The 25,296-nt window shown below is 43.3% G+C and overlaps 1 protein-coding gene across 2 annotated transcripts in view; it reads left to right on the top strand.

The window, feature by feature from the left end:
• Positions 1 to 4,939: 4,939 nt before the first annotated feature.
• The window catches only part of MTHFD1 (methylenetetrahydrofolate dehydrogenase, cyclohydrolase and formyltetrahydrofolate synthetase 1), a 76,838-nt gene continuing 56,481 nt past the window's right edge, over positions 4,940 to 25,296 (top strand). Inside the window, exons 1-2 of one of the 2 annotated variants that reach the window (XM_054026406.1) lie at positions 4,940 to 5,070; positions 17,914 to 17,998. In XM_054026406.1, the coding sequence (XP_053882381.1) occupies positions 5,030 to 5,070; positions 17,914 to 17,998 (126 nt within the window). In that variant the 5' untranslated portion in view covers positions 4,940 to 5,029. The remainder of the gene's footprint in view (positions 5,071 to 17,913; positions 17,999 to 25,296) is intronic. The other variant, XM_054026407.1, reaches the window with a different exon arrangement.

The following is a 25,296-nucleotide window of genomic DNA, read 5'->3' as shown; positions in this document are numbered from 1 at the left end:
AGGGATTACAAGCACTTTAGAGGACAGAATTAGAATTCAAAATGACCTTGACAAATTTCAGAATTGGTCTGAATTCAACAAGATGAAATTCAGTAAAGACAAGTGCAAAGTTCTACACTTTGCAAGGAAAAATCAAATGCACAACTACAAAATGTGGAATAACTGGCTAAGTGGCTGTACTGCTGGAAAAGCATCTGGGGGTTATAGTGGATCACAATTTGAATATGAGCCAACAATGCGATGCAGTTGCCAAAATGGCGAATATCATTCTAAGGTGTATCAACAGGAGTGTTGTATGTAAGACATGGAAGGTAACTGTCCCACTCTACTTGGCCTGGGTGAGTCCTCAGCTGCAGTACTGTACCCAGTGTTGGGCACCATGTTTTAAGAAAGATGTGGAGAAATTGGAGAGAATCTAGAGGTGAGCAACAAAAATGATAAAAGGTTTAAGAAAATCTGACCTCTGAGGAAAGGTTACAAAAACTGGTTATGTTTAGTTTTGAGCAGGGAAGATTGAGGGGGGGGGACCTGAAAAGTCTTCAAAGAGGGCTGTTATAAAGAGGATGATGATCAATTGTTCTCCATGTCCACTGAAGGTCGGACAAGATGTAATAGGCTTAATCTGCAGTAAGGGAGATTTAGGTTAGATATTTGGGAAAGCTTTCTAACTATAAGGCCAATGCGATGCAGCAGTGAAAAAGGTTAATGCAATCCTTAGATGCATCACGCGAAGTATTTTCAGTAGAGATAGGGAAGTGTTATTACTGTTATACAAGACAATGGTGAGACCTCATCCAAAATACTGTGTGCAATTCTGGTCTCCCATATTTAAGAAAGATTAAGTCAAACCAGAATGGGTGCAGAGAAGGGCTACTAGAATGATCAGAAGAAGGGAAACCCTACCTTACTAGAGGAGACTTAAGGAGCTTGGCTTGTTTAGCTGAACAAAACAAAGGCTGAAGGGAGCCATGATTGCTGTCTATAAATACATCAGACAGATAAATAACTCCTCTCCCTCACTGATGTTTAAGTTAACCAATGTTGCCACAAGAACAAATGGATATAAACTGGTCATCAAAAAGTTTAGGTTTGAAATTAGATAAAGGTTCTAACCACCAGAGGTGTGATGTTCTGGAACAGCCTTCCAAACGGAGCAGTGGGGGCAAAAAAACTAACCTGTTTCAAGACTGAACTTGATAAGTTTATGGGGATGGATGGTATAATGAGGTTGCCTAAAATGGCATATGGCCCATTGCAACTGTTATTAGCAAATATCTCAAATGGCTGGAGATGGGACACTATATGGGAGGGCTCTGAGTTACTACAGAGAATTCTTTCTCAGGTATCTTCCTGATGGGTCTCACCCACATGCTCAGGGTCTATCTCAGGGGGTCTCGCAACAAATTTTTTGGTGGCCTCAGCATGCGGCCACCAACTCTCACTGGAAGCCTCACAGCGCAGTATGGTAAAATGTGGCACAAGATTACCTTACTGAGGTATATTGTTGCTGCTGTGTTCTATTAAGCAGCAGCCACATTCCACTATAGAGGGGGCTGTATTTCAGTGGTGAGTGAAATAATCATTGTCTAGGCATATTGTGCACAATTGTTTGTTCTTCTCAGAGAGGCATGTACCACATTCATAGGGCAAGAGATGGATGAAGTAAACTCCGGATATATCTGCTATTCAAACCAATGAGGCATTTCATGTGAGTATGGGTAAACCAGGATTAGGCCTTCATATTCTCTGTTAACCTCAGGATGCCATAATAACTGACAAATAGTGGAGTAAAACCAGTGACTAGTTTAATGGGTGAAAAGCTACTTATCTGGGAGTGTGTCTTCCCTGCTTTTGTTTTTTCCCTGCAATCAGCTGGACAATCTCTTTCATGCTTTGCTTTGCTTTTTACTGGGTGAAAACTTCATATCTCTTGACCCATAAAATAATTTCACTAAGAAAGAAACAACATTAACTTCATAATACATTAAAAAGAACAGGAGTACTTGTGGCACCTTAGAGACTAACAAATTTATTAGAGCATAAGCTTTCATGGACTACAGCCCACTTCTTCGGATGCATATAGACTATAGTGGGCTGTAGTCCACGAAAGCTTATGCTCTAATAAATTTGTTAGTCTCTAAGGTGCCACAAGTACTCCTGTTCTTTTTGCGGATACAGACTAACACGGCTGCTACTCTGAAACCTTTCATAATACATTGTAATTACAGTGTTAAAGCCCAGACGCTTCCCTTTAAAGATGACCTGCCAGGGAGAGGAATAAATTGAGTCATTCCCTTTTTTGCTTCTATATGATACATAAAGGCTTACAAGAGCTTTCTCTTTCATTCTTTAAGAGTTCCCTACTCTGCATTAGAAATTCAGGTACCCTGTTTTTCCCCTGGATGTCCCTACAGAAATCTGGTGGGATTATACAATTAAAACCATTTAAGTGAGAGAAATGATTTTTTCCCCAGCTTACTTAAAATTTTGTCTTGTTTGCTTTTGTTGATATCTCTACCTTAAATGCCCGAATGAACAATTGGGAGAGAATATGGCTTTGTAAAAAAGATTGAACACACCCCACTCCTTCAACGAAGGCTGAGAAAGCTCACAAAAAACATCTGAGACAACCCGTCTGTCAGCGAAACCAGGGAACTCCAAACTTGGCATTCCTAAAATTGCTAGTGTAAAAAAACCAAGCAGGATTAAACAAAACAAAAACATTCAGGCCTTTCCTCACACATCAAAAAGAAAAGAAGCACAAATCTCTTATAAAAAAATGTTTCCGGTCACGTATCTAGGAGAGAGCTGCTGCAGCAACCACTGCCTTCAGAATCAGCGGATACTAATCCAGTCTTGTCAACTCTCAGTATTTGTTTGTACAGTGCCTAGTACAAAGGGGTCCTGATCCACTGGACGGGGCTCCTACACACTAAGGTAATACAAATAATCAGAAAATCCTAGAAAAGTAGGGCTGGAAGGGACCTTGAGAGGTCATCAAGTCCAGCCCCCTGTGCTGTGGCACGACCAAGTAAACTTAGACCCTCCCTGACAGGTGTTTGTCTAACCTGTTCTTAAAAACCTCCAATGACGGGGATTCTACAACCTCTCTTGGAAGCCTCTTCCAGAGCTTAACTACCCTCATGGACTCATAGACTTTTAAGGCCAGAGGGACCATCGTGATCCTCTAGTCTGACCTCCTGCATATTGCAGGCCACAGAACCTCACCCACCCACTCCTGTAGTAGGCCCATTACGTCTGGCTGAGTTACTGAAGTCCTCAAATCTTGATTTAAAGACGTCAAGTTACAGAGAATCCAGCACTTATTCTAGTTCAAACCAGCATGTGACCTGTACCCCACACTACAGAGAAAGGCAAAACATTTCCAGGGTCTCTGCCACTCTGACCTGGAGGAAAATTTCTTCCCAATATCACAACGTTTCTCAGATGCGGCCACCATGGCCAGATGCAGCCACGAGGGGCTTTTTGTGCAGCCACGACCGCCTCCTGGGCACCGTGGGTGGTGATGGGAGAGGGAAGCATTGGCCCCTCACCCTCCCTCCTTGTTGCTCCTGGATACGCTGCCCTGCACTGTCTCTGGAGAGAGGTGGGGCACAACGCTGCAAGAGCAAGGGGAATTCTTGACCCACCTTGGGGGGGAAGGGGGATTGGGCAGTAGCTCCAGCAGTAGGGTTACCATATTTAAACATTAAAAAAAGAGGACACTCCACGGGGCCCTGGCCCCGCCCCTGCCCCAACTCCGCCCCTTCCCTGCCCCAACTCCACCCCCTCCGCTGAGCGCCCCACATTTCCCCTCCTCCCTCCCAGCCATGCGAAACAGCTGCCCGAGCGCTACCGGCTTCACGGTTTGCTGGGCAGCCCCCAGACCTCCAGATCCTGTGCCCCCGGCCGGGTGCTTCCCCAGCACAGCCGGAGCCCGGGAGGGGAAGTGCAGGGTCTGGAGGTCTGGGGGCTGCCCGGCAAACTGTGAAGCCGGTAGCGCTTGGGCAGCTCGGCTCTTCAGCTACACAAAGCTGAGGTGTCTGGGGGGAGCAGCAGCAGCTGCCGCCGCCACGGGGGAATCCACCTGCAGCTCGCAGCCTGCCAGAGCCGCTCTAAGGTAAGCAGAGGACTGGGGCAGGGATGCCGGCAAAACAAATCGGAGAGTATTTTCCTGGACATGTTCGGCTTTTTGGCAATTCCCCCCGGACGGGGATTTGAGGACCAAAAAGCCGGACATGTGCGGGAAAATCCGGACGTATGGTAACCCTATCCAGCAGTGGGATTTCAGGAACCTGGCCGTGCAGCCCCAGGCGCCGACCACGGGGCAGTAGGTACTGACCCAGCCGGCTCTGGCCACGCGGCCCTGGCCTCCAGCCGGACGGCTTCCGCCTCCGGCCCCTGGTTCTAGCTGCATGGCAGCAGGCGTTGGCTCCTGGCTCCAATCTGGGGTCCGGCCGCGCAGTGACCTCTTCGCTACCAGAAGGGCTGTGTCTGACATGGATGGTCAGACTGTCTCAGGCACAACCCTTCCCCCCCTGCTCTGGGAGGCAGCATTATTTGTGTTATTGAGTCTGCCCAAAAACCCTACAAATATACATTACAATTATTTGGATGTGAATCTGCAGATTTAATTGTTTTTCCTAAAGTTAATTAAGTATTTTAGGGGGCAAGTGTCAGGGCGGCCACTGACACCCTACACCCCGCGCAGGGCAGACACACAGACCCCCCGAGAGCTGCGGGCTCCTGTTTGCTCCCCGTGGGGAGGCCCGTGTAGCGGACCCTGGAGGCGGCCGCCGGCCACGCCAGCCAGCAGCAGCGCGGGAGGGCGCTTGGCCTCGGGAGGCCTATGAGCGAGCCCAGCGCAGCCGGAGGCTCCCGCCCCCCATGCCGGCGTAGGGGCGGGGGTTCCCGGCTGGCGCGGAAGCTCGGGCCACGTGGGTGCGGCAGGCGGCCGGGTTCGCTCGCTGGCGCACACACCATCGGAGCCTCTGGGAGCGCAGGAGCGGCGGGCGCGCGAGCAGTCACCATGGCTTCTGCACAGGTCATCTGCGGCAAAGCCGCCTCCGCGTACGTACCCCGGCCGGGGCTGGGGCGCACGGGGCGAGCCCTGCGGCGCGCGGGCCAGGCCGGCGGCCGCGAGTCCCTGCTGCAGCCTGGCAGCGCCCCTGGGGCACGTCTGGGTTTGCCCGCTGCAGCCCGGCCAGGCCAGCAGGGCATTGCTACCTCTCCGCCCGGCTCCCCGGGGGTGCGGTGCGTGCTGCCGGCGGGTGCCTGCTGGGTACCCTCCGCGCACAGCCATGCACGCTGTGGGGGACGGGAGACTGGCAGGGCGGGACGAAACCCAGCCTGTTCGCCTGGCCCAGCCGCCGGACTGGCCCTGGGAAAACGGACCCCGCAGGGGAGCTGCTATTTCGCCGGGTCCCAGAACCCGGGCTCGAGCGGGACCCGCGCCACTGTTACTTCCAGCCCCGTGCCCCAGCCCTGCCAGCTAAGGCGGTTGACCCCAGCTCTGACTCGCTTCCGCGTGTTTGGGCATGTTTTTTTTTGGCAGGGTTAGATGTGGGTGGGGGTGGGGTATGCTTTGTTATCGTCCCATGAAGTGTGATGTACAAGAGCAAACACTATTACATGGGATTTTTTTTTTTTAATGTTGGCCAGTCTTGAGCCTTCCAATGCCAGGATGGGTGCCTGCATAGACAGGATGGTTTCTGGTAAATTCCCCTGCCACTCACGCCCCCACTGGCTGTCTCTCTTGGCTTGGCGCCTGCTGTGCTGCAACCACTGCTTATGTATCTCCTAACACTGTGACAGTCACTGTTACCTTGTGCTCTTCTCCCCCCAAATGTTGGTTCCATCCGTCTGTTGTCTTTCATGATGTATTTAGATTGCATGTGTTCTAGGGTGGGGACCATATGCCCACTGTACGTGTGTACAGTGCCTAGCACAATGGGGTCTAGAAGTGCTATTGCAATTCATATAATAATCTTGAAGGGTCCAACCTGGTGTTGTCTAGTAGGGTCCATAGATTCATAAATAGTAAGGCCAGAAGGGACTGATCTCTCATATAGCACAGTCCATAGAACTTCCCCAAAGTAATCCCTGGAGCATATTTTTTTACCTACTCCTACTTGAGATTCCCCTGTTTATGCATCCCAGGATCACATTAGCTCTTTTGGCCACAGCATCACACTGGAAGCTCACGTTCAGTTGATTATGCACCATGGCCACCATGTCTATCCTAGGCTAGAATCCCCCATCCTGTAGATCTATGGCTTACATTCCTTGTTCCCAGATGTATGGATTTACCTGCATTACAACACTTTGTTTGCTTGTGCCCAGTTTACTAAGCAATCTAGATAGCTCTGAATCATTGATCAGTCTCTTCATTATTTACCACTTCCCCAATTTTTTTGTCATCTGCAAACTTTATCTGTGATGATTTCATGTTTTCTTCCAGGTCATTGATAAAAATGTTGACTAGGATAGGGCCAGGAACCACACCCTGTGGGACCCCACTGGAAACGGACTTGCTCGATAATGATTCCCCATTTACAGTTACATTTTTGAGACCTATCAGCCAGTTTTTAATCCATTTAATGTATGCCATGTTAATTTTATATAGTTCTAATTTTTTAATCAAAATGTTTTGCAGTCAAAGAAGTTTAAGGACATTACAGAAGTTTAAGGACATCACATCAACACTATTAATGTTATCAACCAAACTTGTTATTTCATCAAAAAACATATCAAGTTAGTTTGACAGGATCTATTTTCCATAAACCCATGCTGATATGCATTAATTGCATTAACAATCTTTTAATTTGTTATTAATTGAGTACCATATCAGCTGCTCCGTTATCTTGCCCAGGATCGATGTCAAGCTGATAGGCCTATAATTACCCAGGTCATCCCGTTTCCCTTTTTAAAAATTGGCATATTAGCTTTCTTCCAGTCTTCTGGAATTTCCCCAGTGCTCCAAGACGTATTGAACAAAAAAAGCAACATTAATAAAAACTCTTGCATGCAAGTTATGTGGGTCTTCTGATTTAAAGATGTGTAACTTTAGTAACTTCTGTTTAACATTCTCCAGAAATACTAGTGGTGTCCAATTAAATTAGGCTTGAATAAAGACGGGGAGTGGATGGGCCATTACACAAAGTAAAACTATTTCCCCATGCTTATTTCCCCCCTCCTCCCCCCCACAGTTCCGCACATCTCCTTGTCAATTGCTGGAAATGGGCCATTTTCATTACCACTACAAACAGTTCTTTTTCTCTCCTCCTGATAATAGCTCACCTTAACTGATCACTCTCCTTATATTGTGTATGGTAACACCCATTGTTTCATGTTCTCTGTGTGTGTGTGTATATGTATATGTGTGTGTATGTATATCTATCTATCTATCTATCTATCTATCTATCTATCTATCTATCTTCCTACTGTATTTTCCACTACATGCATCCGATGAAGTGGGCTGTAGCCCACAAAAGCTTATGCTCAAATAAATTTGTTAGTCTCTAAGGTGCCACAAGTACTCCTGTTCTTTTTGCGGATACAGACTAGCACGGCTGCTACTCTGAAACATATCCAAGTGAGTTAGTGGCAGAGTTGGAACTCTGGAGTTCCAGTTTCTTAGTCTCTTGTGCAGTCCATTACGCCATGCTGCATCATGGTAATTGCACTCTGAAAGTCAGCGTTCTAAGAATTTTACACTTAATGCCTGCAGAATCTACTGGTAAAACTGGAGAAGTTTGCATGTTGTTACTGCTGCAGACTTCTCTTACCTTTGGCACAGAAACGGGTCCTGAATTGTAGCAGATCCTCATGGGCCATAGTTGTTGCAGATATAAACTGATTTATATGTCTCTGAAAAGAGTGGAGTACTTAAAATAATTCTGCTGGTGTCTAGTTTGATACAGTGGGTACTTTTTTGCCCTGTGTGCATTAACTAAAATGATCATAATAGAGTATTCATCTGAAAGATCAAACCTGCTAATTTTATTAGCAATATGTTTTGCACTTGTCATTTACCTTAAGTTGATAAATCTGCTAGAAAAACTTTGATTACTACATGTTATTTGTATTACAGTAGCAACTAGACTGAGATTGGGACCCCACTGTGCCAGGTTCTGTCCCAATACTTAGTAAGAGGCAGTTTCTTCTCTGAAGAGCTTATAATCTAAATAAAAAAGGCAGACAAGAGTGGTAGAAAGAATTATTCCCATTTTACAGCTGGTAAATGAAATCATAGTAAGTCTAAATGACTTGCCAAAGGTTATACTGGACATCTGTAGCAGAGCTGGGAAATGAATGTAGCTCTCCTGAATTCCTGCCCAGTGCCTTACCACAGGACCTACCCTCCCAACCTATGCCAAAAAAAGACCAGCAGCCCTTTTTGTCATAGCTTAAACTGTGTGCTCCTGTAGGCTGTTAGTACAGTAAGACAAAATTGAGAGCTTCCATTTTGAGGTATTGCTCTCACTAAGCACATGGCTGCTATTGAATTCTTCTTTGTATTTTGCGATCAAAAGAGGCTGCTTTATATCATTGCCTTTTGTTCTATTTTGATGCACAAGAGTAGCTATCTAAGAAAATACAGTTACACCCTGTAGAACAGCTCCACTCCACAGTAAGAGGTGAGTGCTGACAGTTCAGAGGAGAGATGTTAAAAGTCCTGACTGTTTGCAGCAAATGACCAAGTCACTTGTCGTAACAGAGCTATCAGCAGTGTTTCACAGATTGTAAGGCCTGAAGGAACCATTAGATCTGATTTGACCTGTATATCATAGGGCATGAAATTTCATCCGGTTACCCATTTATTTTGTGTTGCCCGGTATTTTGTGCTTGTCTACAGCATGACTTGTGTTTGGCTAGACTGTATTTTCCAGAAAGGCGTCCAGTCTTGATTAGAAGGTATCGGAGATGGAGAATATACCACTTCCCTTAGTAATTTGTTCCAGTGGTTAATCACCCTTAGTAGAGAGATAAGGAGGGTAAGGTAATGTATTTTATTGGACAAACTTCAGAAGATATTACCTCACCCACCTGGGACCAGTACGGCTACAACAACACTGTCAGTCACTCTTACTGTTCATTTAAAAAATGAAGTGCCTTTCTTTTTTTTATTTTGTCTAGGTTTAAAGCTACATGTATATGGGGCAACTGGTCCTCTTAATCAGCCTGGGAAAAGAATGAAAAGCGCAAATTACCCTGCCACACTTTATAAATGGGCTTCCAGCCTAATTGATTTTCCAGGAGCAGTATGGAAAATAATTGCAGTTGTACATGCAAACATCTCTCCTCCCTCCCAATTCCCTGCTCCTGTCATGAGTTTGGTCAAATGTAGCAAAACCAGTAGAATACATTCCGGGATGGAAGGAACCAGATTTTAGCTAGAATTTTTCAAATGAAGGAGATTGAGGGAAGTGACTCTGTATCTTTTAACGTTCTCTTTCTCCTCTGGATCCTATAGAGAAATGCTATATCAAAGGATTCTGATCACTCTTGAGATGGGACAAAGTTCAGGAATAGAAGTGTCTTGAGGCAATCAAAAACATGTAATCTCAGGTCTAGTAAAGGTCTGTCAATAGAAGAAGGTGTGTGGGTGGGTGTTTTTCCAGGATTTTTTACAAGAGGCAATGATTGTTTATGTATAGGGAACTTCTACCACAGCTTGCAAAGTCAGGATTGTGTATGGTGATGTGTGTGCAATAATCACTTAGTTTTTGTAATGTCGTGGCTTTACCCTTTTATCAGGGAAAGAGTCCGTTTGGAGGTCATTCAAATATTTACAGACTAGGAGAATCAGATGACAGCTACACAATTCTGTTTTTAATGGAAGTTCCTAAATACAGTGAATGTGAAAAAGGTGAGCTGAAAGTCAAAAGGACACTCAACTCAGTTTTTGAAAAAATCAAAGTAGTTTCAGGTATTACACCTGCCCTGCAATCTCCCTTCCAATTATTTTGGTTTTAGAATAAAATTTTCTTCTTTTTAAATGTCTTTATCTGCTTGGTTGCTGTGTGAAAGACCCCATACAACCACCAGGAGAAACCAATTTTATGGGGCGGTAGTGAATCTAACTGTTCTCAACGTGCTGGCAAAAGCACAAAGGAAATTAATTAATCTGTTAGGTTCAGTAATTTTAGGTGTTGTTTGTAAAACCATAGTAAGTGGAAAAATTCAGGCAGTGGTGGTGGGGGGAGGGGGTAGAGGAGGGAACAGTTATTTAAGTTAAAAATCCCCCTGAAAGATTACCTAAATATTTCTGGCCCTCTCCCAATAAAATAGGCTTTAATGCCCAGGGTTGTGTGTGAAGTATTGTTTTGCACTAACGGATGCAGACATTTGTCTGAAATTTCTGTGTCTAGTTCATTCCCTCTGAAGCATCTGGCATGGGCCACTGTTGGAAGACACGATACTAGGCTAGATGGACCATTTGTCTGACCCAGTATGGCTGTTCTTAGGGTACGTCTATACTTACCTCCGGGTCCGGCGGTAAGCAATCGATCTTCTGGGATCGATCCTGGAAGTGCTCACCGTCGACGCCGGTACTCCTGCTCCGCGAAAGGAGTACGCAGAGTCGACGGGGGAGCCTGCCTGCTGCGTGTGGACCCGCGGTAAGTTCGAACTAAGATACTTAGACTTCAGCTACGTTATTCACGTAGCTGAAGTTGCGTATCTTAGTTCAAAGTGGGGGATTAGTGTGGACCAACCCTTAGTTAGGTATGACTGTCCCATTTCAAATTCAGTGCTAGGTTTTACTGCAGGATGTGGAGGAGGGACAGATGGGCTGTAAAATGGCCCTACTTTAAACAATAAATTATTGATGGCTAACGAGAAGGGCAGGGATAATGTTTTAAAAACATCTGGGAATAGTAACTAACAACGTTTTTAGTAGGTGTATTGAAATACTTCCCTGGAATGAAGGTGCTCTGAATGTAATTCAAAACAAATGCTCAGAACTAATTTCCTTAATCATTTTCTCTTGGGATCACTCCGGACTAGGGCTCATCATTTGAGTTTGAAATCACTTCAAAACTCAAGCTTTATCTACACTGAGCTTATTTTGAAAATCTCCTACATGTGCTACCTATACCGCCAGACAGCATTTTTATCACTGCATCGTGTTTAGTCCTGTTCGGAGTAGGTCTAAGTGACACGGTGGTAAAATCACAAGTGGTTGTTCTATGCTTGTATTCCGAACAACAATGGGGGAATCTTCAGAAAAGGCCAGGTGTAAATCAGGCCTAGATTACTGTCTAATACATCTGTAACACAAATACAGTTTGAGTCCACACCTAACACTGTTACAACCATGCAGTAGTTAAACAATACAGTTTTGCCGTGATGTGCTCAGCAACCATTTTTGAAGACTACTCTGGCTAGTGTGATTCAAGCTGCACACTACAAAACTGACCGTGCTAAAGGATGGTGGTGTTAACACAGCTTTGGAACAAACTGTGTTGTAACTGTTTAGTTCCACCTGTGCAGACATGTGTACGCTGCGAGTGAAATACTGGCCAGATTGGCAAAACTCCCATTTAGTTCAGTGGGGCCAGGATTTCACCCTGGGTATAACTTTGTTTTTGTTTGTTTTGTTCTTTTAAAACACCATGCTTTAGGCTTGTCTTTGTAGGGATATGACCAGGTAAACAGATGGCATCTAAGCTGTGTTAGTACTGTCGTTTTTATAGTATGGAAGGCCCCAAACATTTCAGGAGGTTGGGTTTCTTATTTTCGGCTTTTGCATCTTGCCGTCTACCTCCCTGTTTTCCTCAGGTTTTTGATACTTGTAGTCTTGTTTCCACAGCAGAAAGCCCTAGCTGAAGGAATGTGGTTCCTGACCCCTCCCCTGTGGTGTAGAAATCATCTTGAAATTAGTTTGATTTCTCAGCCTTTTCAACCCAGTACATGAACTTCCCCTCCAAGGTGCCATTTGGTCCGTAGAGTTAAAATCTTTCATGCTTCCTGTGGTGGGACAGATTAAATCAATCATGGTTCCATAGTCCAGCAGAAAACCTTGCAGGCACTGTTCCCATGCACAGCACAACTATGATAATTTGAGCCAGTCTCAATTATAACTTCTGAAGACATTCAAGGCCATGTCTGCATTCGAAGGCTTGTTATGCTGGCAAACCCTCCTAATGTAGATACAGCTTTACTGGCAGAAATGTCCTTTTGGTGGTATATACTAGTTCCCTGAGCAAAATAAGCGATACAGGCAAATTAACTTCTTTGCTGGTATATTTGAATCTACCTTAGGATTTTTGCCAGCATGGATGTGCCGGCAAAAAATCACACTCCTAACCAACATAGCTATGCTGGCAAACCTTTTTAAACATAGACCGGGCCGAAAGCTATGCTCCGAACTGAACAGCAATCAGGCCTTTTAGAAGTGAACAGCCTCCTCCTGAAGAGTAACTAAGCCCTGGTCTACACTGGGGGAGATCAATCTAAGTTACGCAACTTCAGCTACGTGAATAACATAGCTGAAGTCGACTTACGTGGTGTCTTCACCACGGTGATTCGACTGCTGCCGCTCCCCCGTTGACTCTGCCCGTGCCTCTCACGGCGCTGGAGTACAGGAGTCGATGGGAGAGGGCTCGGGGGTCGATTTATCGCGTCTAGACTAGACGCGATAAATCGATCCCCGCTGGATTGATCGCTCCCCACCGATCCGGCGGGTAGTGTAGACATATCCTTAGTGACATGCCCAAGATCACATAGTGAATTGGGGTAAAGCCGTTGGTGGGCCGGGCCGGTTTGTTTATCTGGAGCGTCCGCATGCACGGAGCCCCGCAACTCCCACTGGCTGCGGTTCACTGTTCCTGGACAATGGGAGCTGCAGGAAGCGGCATGGGCATGGTTCGCCGTTCCTGGCCAATGGGAGCTGCGGGAAGTGGCATGGGCTGAGGGACGTGGGCTGCAGGGCTCTGTGCCTGCGGACTCTCCAGATAAACAAACTGGCCTGGCCCGCCAGCGGCTTTACCCTGACGGGCTGGGTGCCAGAGGTTGCCGACCCCTGTTCTAGTCCCAGGTTCTGTCCCCTGGGTTAGTGCTCTCCCTCTGTCTGAGAACTACTAGCCTGAGTGCTTCCACTGATCACGCCTGATGCAGTGTGGCATGGTGTGATGGCCTCTTAGCTAGGCAGGACACAGGCCATTTAGGGTTTTACAGGTAAAAATCAACATCTAAAATTCCTCCTGGAAACCCACAGGCAGCCAGTACCAGATCACAAAGCACCAGTGCAATGTGCTTGCTGGTGGATGCCCTGTTTAATAAGCAGGCTTCTCCATTCTGCAGCTGTTTCAGTGCTCAAATTCATTTAAGAGCTAACCCCAAGCATAGAGCACTTTGCAGCAGTCAGATCTCGAGGTGGCAATGATGTGAATTACCATTACGAGATGTGCCTCCAAAAGAGAGAGTTGCAATTTCCTAGTCAGACAGAATGATAAAGAAGCCCTCCCAACCACTTCTGAAACCTGATAATCAACAGTAATTAGGGAATCCAATCAGATCCCCAGTTAGTGAGCAAAAACTCTCAATTAGAGGGGGTAGGCAACTTCTGGAGGATTGGGGAAAGAAACAGCACCTCTACTCTCTCTGGACGGGGCCTTAGCTGTCTTGCTGTCATACATGTGCCAATTTTCACACAAACACCAGGAAAGGTACTTAACTGTGTTATCTGACTTGAAAGATACAAACATACAGCACTGAGTTATCAGAATCTCGATGATCCTGTAACCTCTGCTCCCTCACTGCCTAGCCTAGCTACTCATACAGTATCGTGGTGATGTGAGGTTTGTATGAGCATCTCCTAATTTTAGTGAATTATTTTCCTCCTCTTCAAAAGATTTTTAAAAGCACTCTCACCCATTCCCTTCGGTTTTTCTGGCAGTCACTTCAGTGCAGGGGAGTGTCGTTTATAACTAAAGTCACATAACTTTGGAGCGGAATACTTTGAGTATATATACTTAGGGCTATATCCTGTCCTTGACTTGTGTGTGCCCTTGACACATGCGATATGGGAGTGAGCTTGTGAAGTGGACATAGTATATGGCTCTGAATGCCAAAGTAGTAAGGCTACTGCAAAATATCTCTAGTTCAAAGTGAACTGCAGTGTGTCTTGGTTTTTATTTTTAAAAGCAAAATAATTCCACATAAATAATAATATATTTCAAAACAGAGCCCTCAGTCGACAAGAGCTGTTTTTTCCAAATATTTTTTTAAAATGTATTTATTTGTAATTCCAAATTTCTTACAGCTGATCCTTATTATCGTTTTCTTTCTTAAATAAACTTCAGTATGTGTGGCTTTTACTTTTGCTTGCAACCAAAACAATGCAGTTGCTTTTTAGCAAACACTAGATGGCCGCCTAACAAATGACTTTGTGTGTGTGTGTGTGTGCTTAGAGAGCAGTAGGAACTGGCACTCAATTGAGTTTTCTCATGTTACTTTCTTGCTATAGAGGAAAATGGAGCTAATCTTTATTATTTTTAATGAATACAGAACGAGTTGAGGTAAGTCATGGCTCCTGATTCTGTATTGAATGAATGAATATCACAATATTCACTAAGTTTTCATTGAGTGTTGGATTGGGTCCTAACTTTACAAAGTTGACAGATCTGCACTGAAGACTTCTAAAGTACAGTATATTTTACAGTTTAGATCCTGGTTCGTCACATGCTTAAGCACATGCTTAACTGTATGTATGAGTAATCCAATTTGGATGACTACAAAATAATGCTTAAAACTACTTGGATGACCAATTTGGATGTGCAAAATTAAGCCCTTGCATTTTTGCAGGATCAGAACCTGAGCTGTTTGCCAGATCAGTAATTTACCACATCCTGTGTTAGCTTCATGACTTTCAGAGCATTTTGGGGTTCATCGGTATCGTACACACATTTTGTTTCCAAGAAAAGTAATTTCAGGGGTGTTTCCTTTAACAAGCATGTATCTTTAAAATACTTTCATATTTATCAGTAGTAAGCTGATTGTGCAATATTTAGCTGCTTTATAAAGCTAAAATGGGATTATAAGAAAGCATAGCTCTTATATAACATTTTTTTAATCAGTAGATCTCAAAGCACTCAAAGGGGGTCTGGCTTTTTATCTAGATGGGGAAACGGAGGCACGGAGTGGTGAAGTGACTTGCCCAAGGTCACCAACCAAGCCAGTGCTTAAGCCAGGAATAGAACCCAGGTCTCCTGAATGTCTCAGTCCAGTACACTATCCACTGGGACACACTGCCTTATTAGATTAGAGTGGCTGGTTGCTTGTATAATCTTAGCCTTATAGTTGTTATAGCATCTTTAAAGGTTCATAATCCGTACCAGCAAACATTCTCATGTATAACATCCCCAGAGTGGGGATGAATGTTCATTTTGATTTTCTTAGGATTTTATATTGCCACCCATCACTGGAGGATCTGAGTGACTCTAAACCTCAGCCTTTCTAAAATCAGCTTTTCATTCTGTGGACACAACTCATGGCACCTGGATCTCAGGGCACCCACAATCAGGGGAACAGGCATCTAAATAAGTGCAATTTCAAGTGTAATTAACTGTGCCAGCAGCATTTTCGTTACTACCATAGCACCTAGAGACCAGGGCCCAGTTGTGCTAGGCACTGTCCTGGCATAAACAAGAGACATTGCCTGCCCCAAAGAGCCTACAGTCTCAGTGTACATATAGGCAACGGGGGCTCAAACAGATGAAGCACAAGGAAATAAGATGATACTGATCAGCCTGAAAAACTGGCACAGCAGACCAGTACCTAATCGTTGTTGGGTGTTTTGTAAGCATCACAATTGGTAATGGAGGCTGTGTTGAGACCTGCATGAAAGCCAGGTCCTAGAACAATTATTTTAAAAGTCTCCTGTTGAGAGACTTTGAAGAGTTCAGCCAGAAATGTACAGCGGCAGTCAAAAAAGTGAACAGAATGGGAATCATTAAGAAAGGGATAGATAATAAGGCAGATAATATCATATTGCCTCTATATAAATCCATGGTATGCCCACATCTTGAATACTACGTGCAGATGTGGTCGCCCCATCTCAAGGATATATTGGAATTGGAAAAGCTTAAGAAAAGGGTAACAAATGATTAGGGGTATGGAACAGCTTCCATATGAGGAGAGATTAATAAGACTGGAACTTTTCTTCTTGGAAAAGACAGGACTCGTGGGATATGATAGAGGTCTATAAAATCATGACTGGTGTGAAGAAAGTAAATAAGGAAGTGTTATTTACTCCTAATAATACAAGAACTAGGGGTCACCAAATGAATTTAATAGGCAGCAAACAAACAAAAGGAATTATTTTTTCACACAACACCCAGTCAACCTGTGGAACTCCTTGCCAGAGGATGTTGTGAAGGCCAAGACTATAACAGGGATCAAAAAAGAACTAGATAAGTTCATAGAGGATAAGTTCATCAATGGCTATTAGCTGGGATGGTGCCCCGACCCTCTGTTTGCCAGAAGCTGGGAATGGGCAACGGGATGGATCACTTGATAATTACCTGTTCTGTTCATTCCCTCTGGGGCACCTGGCATTGGCCACTGTTGGAAGACAGGATACTGGGCTAGATGGAGCTTTGGTCTGACCCAGTATGGCCATTCTTATGTTCTTAAATTCAGGCAGACCCTTGGGTGCACCTGAGCTCCTGCAACTTTTCCACTCTCTGCTCAGAGGCAGCATCAGGCTGATTTGTTCCCCTCTGGTGCAAGTTAGAACAGCCTTAAGGGTGATTCCAACCAGCCCAAGTTGCAGGAGTGCAGTACACTCTGGTCATGACTCTTCTTGCCTCTGGCACCCCTTGGGTTGGGGCTAAGCTGGTGGCATAGTGCTGGCTTTACATCACCCTGGAATTCCCTTCTGCAGCAGGAATCCCATGCTGCCCTATTGAATGAGCTCCTGTCCATTTCTGCCATGGAAGTGGGGCATTGGAGCTGGAGCAGTGGCTCAGGCTCTGGCCCTACATGATCATGTGTCTGAGACTTAGCAGGGTTCCTCTTAATGGTGACCTGGTCCCTGATTATTTTAGTTAGTGTTTTTCCTGTAACACCCATCACCATGGTATCCGAGCACTTCACAGACATAAACCAACTGACTCTCGCAACAGCCCAGTCAGCTAGGGAAGTGCTGGTGCTAGTTTGGGAACTGCAGCAGCATTCTTCTGTCCAGTATCCTATCCGTGGCCGTAGACACATCTAGAATGGAGTTCTGTGTGTTTAACCCATCAGATGTTTGGCGCCCGCACAGACCTCCCTCATGGGAAAACTGTGGATTGATCATAAACGTATACTTGGTGAGAAGTAGTTATTAGGCAGGCCTACCAAAACCCTGAGTATACCATGTGAATCACCTGCAAACTGAAACCTTAAATTTTTTCCCCAGCATCTGGATGAAGGACTAAAGTCCTAGGCCATGAAGTTTGTTGTTGGTCTTGGTAGGTTGGCAGTCATGAGTAACTGGGGTACTCATCCTTATTACCAGTAGCTGTACACTTAGGCCAGATACTCACCTAATTCCCATTGATTTCTGTCTAAGTTAGTTATCTGAATACCTTTGAGGGTCTGGGCCTTAGAAACCTCCTTATATTTTGACTTGCTTTAGACTATTCTGATCATTCTCTCCCATGAAACAGGTTGGTAAGGTACTGAATGGAGTGGGCTGCAGACAGGTGTGATCGTACATTTTGCGTTAGGGAGTCAACATGCCCTGGTGACTGTCTGCAATTTCAATTACATGCTTTAAACCTTTTATTTTTCCTGTGTCTTTTGAGTGCCATGCAACTGCTGTGAGGGTGAGAGAACGTAGAAGTATAGGGTGGGATTTTCAAAAGCCCAATTTCTTGGTTAATTTCTGTTTTTTGTTGTTGTTTTTTTCCCCTCTTACCCCAGGCAAATAAGAGAGAGACTGAAGACTCAAGTTGCTCAGATGAAGGAGAGAGTCCCTGGATTCAGACCAGGGCTTGCAATTTTGCAGGTATTGTTGCCTTCTTTAAAAACAAAACAAAAAAAATGAAAAAGCTCTTTTGCTCTAATGCTAATTGTAAGACCATGGAAAACTGATTGTCTTCACCTGAAACTACTCAGCAAAATAATGCTTAAAACAAAAATTCCGAGTGAACACAATATAGCAATGTGATTATCTGTGTGTCTGTTACTGGTGCCCAAGAAAAGTCGTCCCGTCCCCCCCAAGCCCCTCTGACCTTCCCCCTCAATCTGGATTGATTTGTTTTCATTATCCTTCTTTTAATGTGGAAACACTTCACAAGTATAGACTGTTACACAATCCCTGTATAATCTACTAACAGCAAACCTCGCTAGTAGACTCTGTATCATGTCTTTTTACCTTATATGACCCCCAATGTACACCAGTTCTTGTAATTCCCACAAACGTAGGTTGTTGCATCAGAAATCAACTTAATGATGTGAAGAGTATTTGGGTGATTGACTCAGTTCTTGCTGCTAGGGAATGTGAAAGAGAATCTAACATGAAAAAGTTTAGTTACTGTGAATGCAACAAAATTCTGCAAGCTGTAGTCTGGCTTTTCCATGGCACCCATCCAAACATAAAAGCCATCCTGCAACCCCAAATGGGAATATTAGCATGAGTAAAAGTGCAGGCCTATATATTTGGCAGAATGCAGTGTCTTCTATTGCCCTTGTGAAAAATTAAAGTTGTCTGGTCAGAAGCATTTTTCAATCTCAAATTGAGTAGCATAAAGAGCAGCTGTCATGTCGCAGGAATAAACGTTGTGGGTGGAGATAATTGATGGGATTTGAAATGAATGCTTACAGAAGTGGTCTCTGTCCTTGTCCATCCTCATTTATCTCTTGAAGAGCCCTCCTCTGCCATTGTCTGTCAGTTCTAGCAATCAGACTGTTATGTTGCACACACTGTACACAGAATGCTCTTCTCTTTCACTCCAAGGACCTGATAAGGATCTTAATGTTATGTATGAAGAACTTCAGTCCTTTCTATTAGAAATCATAGAATATCAGGGTTGGAAGGGACCTCAGGAGGTCATCTAGTCCAATTCCCTGCTCAAAGCAGGACCAATCCCCAACTAAATCATCCCAGCCAGGGCTTTGTCAAGCCTGACCTTAAAAACCTCTAAGGAAGGAGATTCCACCACCTCCCTAGGTAACCCATTCCAGTGCTTCACCACCCTCCTAGTGAAAAAGTTTTTCCTAATATCCAACCTAAACCTCCCCCACTTGCAACTTGAGACCATTACTCCTTGTTCTGTCATCTGCAACCACTGAGAACAGTCTAGATCCATCGTCTTTGGAACCCCCTTTCAGGTAGTTGAAAGCAGCTATCAAATCCCCCTCATTTTTCTCTTCTGTAGACTAAATAATCCCAGTTCCCTCAGCCTCTCCTCATAAATCATGTGCTCCAGCCCCCTAATCATTTTTGTTGCCCTCCTCTGGACTCTTTCCAATTTTTCCACATCCTTCTTGTAGTGTGGGGCCCAAAACAGGACACAGTACTCCAGATGAGGCCTCACCAATGTCGAATAGAGGGGAATGATCACGTCCCTCAATCTGCTGGCAATGCCCCTACTTATACAGCCCAAAATGCCGTTTGCCTTCTTGGCAACAAGGGCACATTGTTGACTCATATCCAGCTTCTCGTCCACTGTGACCCCTAGGATCTTTTCTGCAGAACTGCTGCCTAGCCATTCGGTCCCTAGTCTGTAGCAGTGCCTGGGATTCTTCCGTCCTAAGTGCAGGACTCTGCACTTGTCCTTGTTGAACCTTATCAGATTTCTTTCGGGCCAGTCCTCCAATTCATCTAGGTCCCTCTGTATCCTATCCCTACCCTCCAGCGTATCTACCTCTCCCACCAGCTTAGTGTCAACTGCAAACTTGCTGAGGGGGCAATATAAAGCCCTACTGAGAGTGGCTGAATTATCTGCCTCTTTATCTTTATCTATCAATCAAAGTACAAACCTCTTCACAACTGGGGCACAAAAGTAGCTGACCTCTGTACACTGCAATCACCTGGCTTCAGATAACGTCCTGACGCTTTCATTTTGGCTGTTCCAGACTGAAGGATTGAAGCAGAATTGTACAAAACCACTTGTTAATTTTGAAAGTTATTTATCAGGCTCACTCGCCAGAAGAACATCCCCAAAACATCTGGAAGATTTAAGTTCATTCTTCAGATTATTAGCAGCTTGGATAGCATCAGCTAGTGTTACTGCACTGCATAGCACACTGATAGACTAGCCTTGTCCATGCTGTGCATGGTAAGAAATTGCAGGCCATAGTGTTTTCTAAGCTTGCCAGTAATTTGCTACTGGAATAGCTTGTAGTTTCTATATCTGAATGAAGTAGGGCTTTATATTTTTGTAGCAGCTTGGCCAGGAGAAGAGCTTCTTTGTTATACATAGGATAATTCTCTATCTCTTCAATCAGCTGATAAAATGCAGTGTCATAAGTTGGCTGTATTGTTGGAGTGTAACTAGATGGTTTTGCTTTAAGATTTGTTTTACTCGAGTAGGAAGAAAGGCATGTTGAGTGGTAAGCTGCATCCTTGCCAATCAAGTCTTCCACAGATGTCTGCGCAACATGTCATCATCTCCTTGTTGAAGTGCTGCATCTCTTAGATTGGTTGCTTACTCAAATGTTTCTATTTTTAGAAGCGTTGTCTTATATTTTGTGTGTTTTTTCTCAAGCAAACAGTACAACAGAACCAGTAGTTGGAGGGCATGCTTGCTCTGGGTGCTATAGAAGCAGGTGACCATGATGCTCTCTGATCAGGTTCAGAGTCTGTTTTCTTTCTTGGGTTCAGCACAACTGTGACGTGCTAAATTCATATTGTGTATTTCTGAAAGCAACTCCTATGTTAGAGTGTTGATGGCACATCATCTAAACTAGAAAACTCATCCAGTAGCCACCAGTACAATTCATCTCTCCTGGCTTCTGCTGCCAGCATCAGACTTCTGTCCAGCTCTGGTGGCTTTTGACAGTTTTGCATTCTTTTGAATTTATTGACAAATCACACATTTTTCACTTTTTTTTTTTTAATGTGGAGAGTCTTTTTTTTTTTTTTTTTTTTTCTTTTTGATGTAAGCCTTAAACGGCTTGTATCCTCCATGTCTTCATATACTCTAACTTCTCTGTAGAGATAAAATCGCCAAGTATATTGTTAACATTATTACCACCATTTTTCATTTTGTACAAGTATAAGACTTGTGCTAAATTAGATACAAATTAGATCTATGTTAGTATCAAAAATGCTATTTTTGTTCATCAAGCACTTTTATTGAAGCCCAATATGAAGCTGTGTATTGTCATCTCTAACACTGATACTGACCTGTGAATAAGTGACACTAATTAAAAAACTAGTTTCTATACTATTTCAAACGCTAGTACTGTATGTATAGCCAATTACTAATTAAAACCTTCTACCAGGCAGATTAGCTGCTATGTTGTGTATACAAAAGCTTACAACTGGAGAAGCATTACCAGGAATTCACATACCTTTATATCTACCCACTATGCAGTACAAACTGTGGGCATGCAATCGACTGCTGGTGCTCAGCCTACGGTGTGAAATTGATCTGGTCAGCAAATTTCAATTGAAAATATAGAAAACTTTTCTAATCCCTTGGGAGATACTTTGACAGCTAAGAATATGCAATGTGAAAACATGTCATCTTAATATATTGCAAAATGTTGATATTTGCCATTTTCGCCACATGCTAAACAGCGTCGTCATTTCTGGGGGGAAAAAAACTTGCCTATGCAATGCCAATACAACGTCTTTTAATACATTGTCATTTGATAGCTTTGAGCAATAAACACCACATTAAGGTGTTCAAATTAACTTAAACGTAAAAATCTGTAGTCAGTAATGTTGCAGTGTATCTGAAACTGCAAAAAATGATACTTTATTTTGGGGACCATTGTTTCACTTTGCCTACAGGTTTAGGGCACCATTTGACAGCTCCACATCATATCTCATCTAAACATACATAAAATAAGATTTCAAATGATATATGATGTGGGTGTGTGTAGAGTGGATACATTAAACTCTGACAATATGGCCCGTTAGTGAAGAATTCCCCACTGATGTACCTCAGCCCTGCATTGTCTCAGAGAAATTCAGCCCTCATGATGTATTCAGTTCTTGGCCTCGCTGAGACTTACAAGAATGCCAGATGTGATGGTGGTTTCTATGGTAGGTTTACTAGACTGGTGCCACCAACCTGTTTCACATAGACTAGCAAACGACATTTTACAGCTGCAAAACCCCATATCTATTAATCTCCTTAGCCATCTGTCTTGCAGCTGTTTGATTTAACAGTGCAGGGGGATTAATTGCAGGTGGGCAGGGAAATTCTTCCTGATTTGTGTAGATTCTCATGTATTTATCTCCATTTCATTAGGTTATATTGGATACTATACATGACCATTTTGTTCATGAACAAAATCTCAGGCTTTACACGGAAAGTAGAATTTGAACATTCTCTTTCCCGCACTAAAAACAGGCGTTTTCTATTTCTTCATGTCTCCCACTACCACCGCCACATTTTCTTCCCTTCTGCCCCTACATGGAAATGCCCTTAATAAGCTGGTCTGCAAAGCTGCTCCCCAAACAATTACACTTCTTAAGATCCATTGCTGATGTAGCTTCTCTACAAGAAATTAGCCAGCTGTGGGAGTTGGGGATATAGTTTGATAAAAATCAAGACAAGTGCCACTCATCACCATGGCCATTTTCCTTGTTTCCGTGCCCCCCACCTTTCTTTAGGCAGCAGGCTCTTCCAAGCAGGGACACTGTCTTTGTATAGGGCTGCCAGGTTTTGCTCCAGTAATACAAGTAATAATTCTTGCCTGTTACAGTTTTATGTGGGGAGCAGAGTTAGCCATCTGTAATCCTATCATTAGGCAGCAGCATTTCTGGAGTTCATCCTGTTGTCTACTGGAGTCTTGCCAGCTCTCCTTGATGTTATGCTTGCTATGGGGAGTCTTTCTTTGACAAATTAGGCTGGAGTATGCATCCTGCTTTCTGAAGCCTGGCAGCACTGTAATGACCTGATCCCAAGAATTACAAGCTTGTGTCTCACGTCACTTTCTCTTACATTCTGTGCTCGGCTTTGGTTATTTACAGCACGATGGTGTTGGAAAACTATGTCACTGGAAATTTTGAAAGAAATAAGTGGCATAAAATGCCCAATGCCCATTAGCTTGGGGCACCTTGCTGCCATATATGCCTTTGAAAATCCATAAAAACGCACCCATATAGAGGTATACACTAGGGCTGTCAAATTATTTTAAAAAATCACAATCACAAGATTAAAAAAAATAGTGATTAATTGCAGTTTTAATCACACTATTAAACAATAATAGAAAACCAATTTAAATTTGTTATACATATTTTTGGATGTTTTTCTATATTTTCAAAGATATTGATTTGAATTACAACACGATGCAAAGTGTGCAGTGCTCACTTTATATTATTTTTTTATTACCAATATTTGCTTCGACTTTTTTTTTAAATATTTTTTACAATGCATGAATGGGCATATGAATGTTTAGCATATCTGGCATGTAAATACCTTGCAACACCGGCTACAACAGTGCCATGCAAATGCCTTTTCTCACTTTCAGGTGATGTAAATAAGAAGGGGATAGCTTCTTATTTGTTACATTTATCTCCTGTAAATGTAAACAAACTTGTTTGTTTAGTGATTGGGTGAACAAGAAGCAGGACTGAGTGGACTTGTAGACTCTAAAGTTTTACATTGTTCTGGTTTTGAGTGCAGTTACATAGAAAAAAAAATTCTACATTGGTAAGTTGCACTTTCATAGTAAAGAGATTGCACCACAGCAGTGGTTCTCAACTAGGGGTACACGTACTCCTGGGGGTACGCAGAGGTCTTCCAGGGGTTACATCAGCTCATTTAAATATTTCCCTAGTTTTACAACAGGCTACATAAAAAGCACTAGCAAAATCAGTACAAATTAAGATGTCATACAGACAATGATTTTATACTGCTCTACATACTATACATTGAAATATAAGTACAATATTTATAGTACAGTTGGTTAATTTTATAATGATTGGTAAAAATGAGAAAGTAAGCAATTTTTCAGTAATAGGGTGCTGTGTCACTTTTATATTTTTATGTCTTATTTTTGTAAGCAAATAGTTTTTAATTGAGGTGAAACTTGGGGGTGCGCAAGACCAATCAGACTCCTGAAAGGGGTCCAGTAGTCTGGAAAGGTTCAGAGCTACTGCACTACAGTACTTGAATGAGGTGAATTAAAAACACTATTTCTTTTGTTGATCTTTTTTACAGTGCAAATATTTGTATTCAAAAGTTATAAGATAAAATGAGCGCTGTACGCTTTTATTCTGAGTTGTAATTGAAATCAATATATTTGAATATGTAGAAAAACATCCAAAAATATTTATAATTCATTTAAATTGGTATTCTGTTATTGTTTAACAGTGTGATTAAAACTGTGATTAATCATGGCTATTTTTAATCTATTTAATTTGTTTTGCATTAATTACTTGAGTTAACTGCGATTAATTGACAGCCTAATATACACACATAATTAGACTTCATGTTCATATTAAATAGGCCCAACTTGCCTGATGGCCTTAATCAAGTAACTGGGTGTTTCGTATATGAAATGAGCTCAATTCAGAATTGATATATGATCACTTGGCTAGCGGTGAATCTCTCCCAGTACGGACATCCTCCTGAAGCCCCCAGGAGCAGTGCAGTCCGGATCTTGAGCCATTGCTCCAACACTAAAGGACATGCAGATATATTAGTGTGTTTTGCATACAAGTAGCCAGGCAAGGGAGATGCTGCTTAAATATGTGCAGCAACAAGGTTTGCCATATCGAGAGGGGCATCATCAGTGAAGTAAAGACCAGAGGTTTGATTGTGTGTATGTAATCTGAGCTCCTACTTTGAACTGACGTAGAAGCCGAGTATCTGAGCTTAGATCTTGCTCTTTTCGGATGGTGGGGTTTCTTCCCTGAATGCTCTGACTCTGGTGGAAATTTGACATGAGCACATATCAGTATTGTATGCTGCCAGACAAGGAGGTCAAGAGTGACTTCTCTTGTCTCCTCACTGTCTCAGGACCTCTACCCTCAATTAGAGGAAGCAAATATCTGGTGACTCTTTTAGTGTGGAATTGTTGTTGGTTTCACTGCATACAGAGCAGTGGTTCACATCAGATCTAGCCTCTAATTCGTGAGTCCAAAAACTCTCTTATATTTAAACTGTGCTTCGTAGCCAG

The sequence above is a fragment of the Malaclemys terrapin genome, chromosome 4, assembly GCF_027887155.1.
Source record: "Malaclemys terrapin pileata isolate rMalTer1 chromosome 4, rMalTer1.hap1, whole genome shotgun sequence".
Lineage (NCBI taxonomy): Eukaryota > Metazoa > Chordata > Testudines > Emydidae > Malaclemys > Malaclemys terrapin.
This window is presented reverse-complemented; position numbering and strand designations above follow the sequence as displayed.